General features: G+C 40.6%; 1 protein-coding gene across 1 annotated transcript in view; it reads right to left on the bottom strand.

Moving 5' to 3' along the window:
• Nucleotides 1-3,972: 3,972 nt before the first annotated feature.
• The window catches only part of LOC109966989 (putative nuclease HARBI1), a 7,899-nt gene continuing 3,820 nt past the window's right edge, over nucleotides 3,973-8,051 (bottom strand). Inside the window, exons 3-6 of the mRNA XM_020612285.1 lie at nucleotides 4,905-5,100; nucleotides 4,682-4,794; nucleotides 4,489-4,600; nucleotides 3,973-4,388 (exon numbers count right to left, since the gene is read on the bottom strand). Of these exons, the coding sequence (XP_020467941.1) occupies nucleotides 3,973-4,388; nucleotides 4,489-4,600; nucleotides 4,682-4,794; nucleotides 4,905-5,100 (837 nt within the window). The remainder of the gene's footprint in view (nucleotides 4,389-4,488; nucleotides 4,601-4,681; nucleotides 4,795-4,904; nucleotides 5,101-8,051) is intronic.

An 8,051-nucleotide genomic window follows, 5' to 3' on the forward strand; every position in this document is an offset into this window, starting at 1 on the left:
CTCTTTGTTAAAACAGGTCAGTTAGTTTAACTGCTGCCACCCATTACGAGGGTGAACAGAGTTGATTCTGCCGTTTCATCTTTGATCAAACTAATGCATTTACAGAATCAGCAGATACAAAGGGGATTTGTGAAAAGAATATTCTTGAGGGGATAACAGTCATTTCATGTCCACAGGTCAGTGGATACATTTTGTAGCATCAGCTCCTTCCAGTATTGTATGCATTTATGTTTATTACTACTTCTATGATATAGTTGAATGTATTTTAAGATAAAGGTCATGGATATTTGATGCTGTTGTGGGTAAAATCAATGCACAGAAAATCACTGCAGTGCCAAGAATCATTTATTGTACAATATTATTGAAATATGATTGAGAGGGAAGGATACAGGATCACCTGTGTCAGTCTGAGTCTCTACGGAGGGTCAGGCAGTCAGCCCCAGGTCTGTTCCTCTTCTAGGGTCTTCACACACACGCGCCTGATCAACTCTGTTGCTAACTATATTCCAATTTCTCACTTCCTGTTATTGTCCCCCTCTGGTGTCAACCCCTAGTCTCGCTTCTCTTTTTTGGGAACACCCTGCAAGATGTGCTAAACAACAGGAAGTCTGGCGCCTGAACTACTCTCAGAGATCAATAGAAAGGAACAAAAATGTGTTCAACTCACCCTACTATATTTCATTCCATACTACATGTTATGCATTAACTATTAACTATATTCTGTTTGCTTTAACCACTACAATGTCATAAGATTAAACATATATTTTCAAGATCAGATGGATGCCATTTTCAAATTCTGTGTATTCGAGGCCATATTTATACCTGTTTCATCTGATGTTAAACCATTCCTCTCTGTAAAAGGTAACCTGTGTGTGTGTGTGTGTGTGTGTGTGTGTGTGTGTGTGTGGATGTATATGCGTGTTTTCAGTTAGCTTTCTAAATGAGGATGGAAGAGGATTTATAAGTGCTGAAAACAAAAAGTGTCTGGACTAGTAAAGTGTTACCTAGAACTTGTCAGGTTTGCCCGGCTGCGCCTGCCTCTCTCACCTCCCTCACTTTCTCATTTCTGGCCCATGATTACACCACCTTGCACACCTGCTCCATACCCCTTGATCGTCACCAGCTGCACTCCCTTACTTATACTTGGCTCACCTACCACTCCCTTGCCAGCTCGGTCTCGTTCCCAGGCCCTCTCTTTTTACAAGCCTTAATGTCCCTGAAAAGCTGAACATTAGTTCTGAATGGAAGCATGAATGTCTTTGAAGAGCTGAACATTTTGATACCTGAAATAGCTGAAAGTATGTTGAAGTAGAATTTTCTCATTCATTTTAATGGTGCAAAAGTTTCAAAATAAAGCTAAATATTTCAAAGGTATAAGGTTTACAAAAATCCTGAAGAGAAGCATGAATGTCCTTGAAGAACTTAACATTTTGAATTAAAGATATTAAGATGTGAACATCTTTCCTATTCATTTGAATGGGGCAAAATTTGTTGAAAAAAAGCTGAATATTTTAAAAAGTATAAATGTTACAAAAAAGAAAAATACAAGCAAGCATGTCCTTGAAAAGCTGAACATTGTGATACCTGAATGGCTTTTCTAGGTGAAAGTATGTTAGAGGAGTTAGGTGACAAAAAATGGATGGAAGAAAGCAGAATATTAAAGAATAGGATAGCATTGTGTGGATGCTGAAAGGCATCCACACTATGTTTTCCTGTTTTTTATTGTGTGGATGCTTTTCAGCATCTGTAATGGTGCCAGTGAAAGATGTCATAAAAATAGTGAACTACATTAAACGAAGCACCAAGAACAGCCGCTGTTTCACACAGCTGTGCAAAGACCTGGGATCAGAGCACCTCTAGTTGTTGTATCGTTCAGAATTTCACTGGCTTTTCAGGGGAAAGGTAATGTCACACTTTTATGAGCATAAACACAAAATTGCCCCCTTCCTCTCACACAATAACTCCCCGAACACAGTGATGAACTCTGGCTCATGCGTGTGGCGTATCTTGCCGATGTGTTTGTGCACCTCAATGCTTAGGGGAGAGGACACAACATCTTTGAACAGACTGACAAAGTCACTGCCTTCAAAAAGACGTTGAGGTTGTGGATAAATCACGTGACTAAAGACAGACTTGGCATGTTTCCAAACACTTGCCACGCAGCAGGAGAGCTAAATACAGTGGCCAAAAATGCCCTGAAAATAACTGTCACTGCTCATCTGACCAGTCTACACGTTCACTTTGAGGACTACTTTCCAGAGAAACATGACAATAGTCACTGGATAAGAGATCCCTTTGGAATCGACATGGAAAGCGTTGTGTTGCTAAGCAGCGAGGAGAATCATCTGGTTGAGCTGTCATGTGACCAGACACTGAGAAAGAAATTTGATGAGGTAAGGCTCCCCCATTTTTGCATTCAGTTTTATACATATACAGCACCCTGTTGTATTATTCGACTGTTGTATTTATGTTGTGTTATGCAGCAGTTGTGGTGTTTATTTTTATTTTTGAGTAACATTTCCTCAATGCAGACATAGACAAATCTAGCACAAAGGCTGTACTGGCTATGTTTTAAAAAGGCGCTTTATAATTAAATGAATTTATTTGTAATCTTGTACTGGTGGGTCACGACTTGACAAGTGGGTTGGAAAGTGGGTCCCAGGGTGACACCAGTTGAGAAACACTGTCTTAGACCCCATCCTGACCAGGATGCTCAAATATCTTTTGCCCCTAATCAACATGTCCATATTAGATGCGATTAACCTCTCTCTATTAACAGGTTATATTCCACAGGCTTTTAAGGTTGCTGTAATTAAACTTATACTCAAAAAGCCTACTCTTGACACAGATGTTCTGGCTAATTGTAGACCAATATCCAGTCTCCTGTTTATTTCTAAAATCCTTGAAAAAGCTGTTGCTAAGCAGTTATGTGACCACTTGCACAAGAATGATTTGTTTGAGGATTCTCAGTCAGGATTTAGAGTCCATCATAGTACAGAAGCTGCATTGGTGAAAGTCACCGATGATCTCTTCCTAAGCTCAAAGGACTTGTTTCCATACTTGTCGTCTTAGATCTCAGTACTGCTTTTGACACCATTGATCATGTCGGCAAGCCTGTAAAAACGGGTCCCGAAGAGAACCAAAAAGCAAAAGAAACACAGGCCATAACAGCAGAACTGGCCTCTGAGGATCTGGCATCAGAAACCTTACAAGGGCGGCAGTAGGCTATTTAACAAATTGTCTCTTTTCAGTTAGAATTCACACAAGAACAGCAAGAATGTTTACAAGAAACAGCAAGAGGAGCTGGGAGAGAGGAAAACTTTTAAAATGCTATGGCAGAATCCATAAAGTAGAAAAGTTAAGATAATCATAAGATCATTTGTGTGTGTTTTGTTTGAAATAATTGTTAGTGAATGTGTAAGAATAAATTGTGAAAGGATTATGTTGAAAAAGGTACATTTAGAAGTCTAAAGTACATTCAGAATCTAAATCATAGAGTGGAAATGCTGAATCACGGAGAAAGGGGAAGTAGACACACGTCCCTGAAAAGAGGAAGTGCAGTTGTTTGTGTGTGTGTGTGTGTATGATAGGCAGCGAGAGAAGAGACAGTTTATTAAGAAAGTGAAAATGCTGGTTTCAAGCCTAAAAGTAAAGATTTGATTGATAATTAATGTTTGATCAATGTCTAATCAATGTTTAGTCAAGTATTGTATTCAACATATAATGATCCATGTTTTGATTTTAAGGCATTGATAGTTTTGTGTAAAATCAGTGTGTAATTCTGATTGTTCTGTTAAAAGCAAAGATGGAAATTTTGGTATTTCAGTCAGATGTGAGTTTCTTGTATCTTTATTAAGCATTAAGATGATTTAGTTTTCTAAGAAAAGGGAAGTAGAATCCGAATTGTATGAATTATTGGACGAATTTTGAAATCTAAGAATTGCTTTTGTATTTGTAGGAAATGAAGATAATTCATGATTTGCATTTATTCAGTTTCTTTCTTTCATCGGTGGTGGTGTGATGGTGGTGGTTGGTGGTCCTATCTCTGACTGTCCTTCCATCCTGGTAATCTGCAGGGTGGATGGAGTCTTCCTCAGGGTCTTGTATTTGTAGGGCAGGGTGTTGCTCCCCTCTAATAATGGCAATATTGTGGAGAACAACACATGCCACAATAATGTCACAGGCCCTCTCAGGTGTTACCCTGAGGTGACGTAGGCACTGAAAACGTGCTTTCAACAGGCCTATGGTCATTTCCACCCGGGCTCTTGTTCTGCAGTGTGCCACATTAAAGCGCTGCTGGGGGCCTGCTGCAGGTTCTGGGTAAGGGGTCATCAGTGTGGGCTGGCATGGGTAACCCCTATCTCCCAGCAGAAAGCCATCAATCTCTCCTATAAGAAAGTTCACATCACTTTAGTGCTGCATAGAAGTGCTCCTGTAAGTGTGTAGTGCATGCATTGAAATAAGTGTATAGGGCATACATGTACTTACCACATTGCAGCCTGTTACTTAGGGTTGACACACGATATATTCGTGAGTCATGAACAGAGCCGGGCCACTTGGCCTCCACGTTCGTGATAATATGTGAAGCATCACATATGATCTTGGCAGTGCAGAAAATGATACATGTCAGGTACAGTATTGTGATGTAGTCTTTGACCATTAGAAAGAGTAGTCAGTGTACCTGCACATTAATACTGTGGATGGACCTCCTGTTGACATAGTCCCCTTCATTTTCAGAAGGTGCATTGATGGGAATATGTGTTCCATCAATGCATCCAACCACATTTGGAAATCCTGAAGGGGATTCTAATTATTAGTTTATTTCCAGAGGTCACAGCAAGATGTTATTAACTGATCATCATTTGTCAGATTAGCCTTACTGAAACGAATTCAATACCACTAACCTGCAATCCTGTGAAACTCCTCTTTAATGGCTCTGAGGGGTTTGTGCCCAGGAAACACAACAAAAAATAACAGAAAGCGCTTGAGGGTGAGGCACACTTTCCGAACTATTCTACATACTGTGGCCTTACTAATGTGCTCTGCATCCCCGATGTTATAAAGAAAACTACCGTTTGCAACAAATCGTAACGCAACACAAAGAATGGACATGCCATTTTGGTCTCTGCGTGACGGAAACATGTGCAATCTATGAATGTACTGAAAGATTAAATGAGGTAGGCCTATTTAAACACCTTTCACTTTAAAAAGGGGCGGAGACCGGAGGAAACTCTGGGTTTCCCGAACAAAACCTGCTCCCAACCAGGTTAGGTTCACAGAGTAAGTTGCCATAGTAACTGACTCTGAGTTTAGATTACCTCTCTTTTTGAAACGGGTTTAACTTACCCCGCTTTCACGGGTTTAAGTTACCTCCGTTTCTGGAACCGAAAACTCAGAGTTTTCCTCATTTCGGGGTTAACAAACTCAGAGTTTCAACAAAACCTCCTTCTTGAAACGGGCCCCATAGTATGAATGCTGAATCAGCATCCATACAACAACAAACACAAGAAACCGCGAGTAACACCAATAGATGGCCGCTATCGCCATCTTCAGTCAATCATCATACTTAAGCCGTTTAAAGCCTCCATACTGTGTTTAAATACTTGTGTGACCCAGGGCAGAAAAAATGAATCAGAACTTAAAATGAGAAGTAACTGACAGACACCACTGTCCTGATGATTACACAATGCTCTGCATGCAAAATTAAAGCTGTGTTGATCTGACTGAAAGTGTAAGTTGCCTGGAGTTAAACAAGTCAGGGACACACAACACAGGATTTTTCAGGACTTGACTACTGTAATGCTGGCCCCAGTGGACCTGAATTGTGGATTCCCATCTGCCACTTCTGTCTCACTAACTGTTTACCTTTTACCTTTGCCTCTGCTTCCCCAAACCATGTCTTCTGCCACCTCCCCTCATACTCATCTTTTGTCTCCTTTCTTCACAGTGCATCTTTTCTCTCTACCCTTTATTCTCAGCCAGTGCAGTTTGTTTCTGTTTTCCCTGTTTGCCCTCTCAGCCCTATCAAGCCTTCTTCCTATTCATCTCCGTCCATCTTCCTTTATGATTCCCTTAGCACTCAGACAATGCCCATTTAAAGTCATTCACCTGTAGTTGAGGGTTAGTTTTGGGAAATACAATGACATACTGTATACTGGAGAATAACAGACATTTGTCTATAATTAAACATACAGTATATCATTTATATTTTGATAACAGTCTGATTAATATCTCTAGGTGCAGTCACCTAGGGTCCATATGAGAATGCTATCAACATGACATTTATTACATCAGACAGAGTCATAATATACTGTATATCTAACTTTTCAAAACACCCCTGCAGCCAGCAGTGTCACTTACAAAAGTTGAATTCACAGTGCAGTGCACTTACATTATCACATACACCACACATCTTACTCAAGCTTGGGCAGTTTCAAAGGTTATGTGCAAGGGATTCTGACAGTTTGACAAAGGCGAATACCGAGGCAGCACAACAACTTTTTAAGAAAATTAAATGTCAGATTTTGAAGATGTGGGATGGCATGTGTATACTGTATATAGTGCATGTCTGTGTGTGAGACAAGGCATTTCAGCCACTTACATAAATCAACTGAGGAGTAGCTATATTTGCCCATATTTTTGTTGCAGTTAAGGAAAAATGTCTTGACAAGTGAGTAGCTTCTCAAAAATTGTCCCCTCCTATTTTGGTTAAGTAGTTTACACCTGGTTTCCTGTCTTTTGAACCAGCATAGCCCCACAATGGCATAAATTCCTCCCTAAGTGAGTGGAGTATACACAGCTCTATCTGTGAGCGTCTCCCCCTGCGGACGGCTAAGTCCTGATATTTATTCTCCAGTGAGATCATTAAAGGAGGAAGATCTGGAGATGATTATATGGATACCAATGTTTTTCACAGAATTAGATTCTACTAAACTAGCATGAACTTTTATCCACTTGTAGAGAAGTCCATATACATCCAGTATCCTGACATATAGTGTCCTGACCTCAGCAACAGTCATATTCCAACATTAGCTTAGCCAGCCTTACTAACTTGCTAATAACATATCAGAAGAGTTGGATCTTTGTGACTGACAGAACTGTGTTAAAAACGAACATGGAGAAGAGAAGCTGTTCACAGATGGTCCGTCGCCATGTGTTTGTGCGTGCAAGAGAGAGACATAGAGTGGGGGCACACAAGGACTGAGTGAATACATTCAGTATGCACGGCACTACACTGAAATAAGATTAAACCTAATGTATTGTAAATCAATGTGGGGGTCAATGATGATTTTGTGGTGGGTCACCACAAATAAGTCAATATATTGAAAACACTTGACATGTCCATTATTTCAATAATCTGTTTGAACTCCTCCCCTCTGGATGGTGCTACAGGCCACTGTGCGCCAAGACAGCCAGGCACAAGGACAGTTTCTTCCCCCAGGCCATCACTCTGATTAACACCTAACACGAGAGTATGTCTGGTCAACAACCCTCAGTGCAATACCTTTCCTCACTGCAATACCTGTAAATATACATTGAACATATAGATCCGTTGAATCCAGACTGTGTGTGTGTGTATATACGTACATGCATACATGTTTTGTAGCTCCAAACGAATGCCCGTGGAGCTTCATCTGCCTGACACACCCGCTGAGAAAACAACTCTGGTAACTGAAGACTCCATAGTGTCAGGTTTGCCCGGCTGCACCTTCCTCTCTTTCTCGCTCTAGTCTGCTCCTTCTCACTGACTCTCTTGATTAACACACCTGTCCTGATTTTCTGACACTCTTCAGCTGCGCCTCCTTTGTCACTCCCTATTTATACTCGGCTTTACCTTCACTCCCTTGCTGGTTCTTTCTAGGGGCTAGAGTGGGCGACACTGAATTCTATTTGAAGCTGCTGACTAAGGATAAGTGTAAATACAGTTAGGCTGTTATTCACGTCGGCATTAATGATTCCCGACTTCGCCAGTCAGTGGTCACTAAAATTAATGTTGAGTTGGTGTGTAACTTCACTAAAAAAAACGTTGGATTCTATAGTTTTCTCTTGAC

This window comes from Monopterus albus, unplaced genomic scaffold (assembly GCF_001952655.1).
Source record: "Monopterus albus unplaced genomic scaffold, M_albus_1.0 scaffold122.1, whole genome shotgun sequence".
In the NCBI taxonomy this organism is placed as follows: Eukaryota; Metazoa; Chordata; class Actinopteri; order Synbranchiformes; family Synbranchidae; genus Monopterus; species Monopterus albus.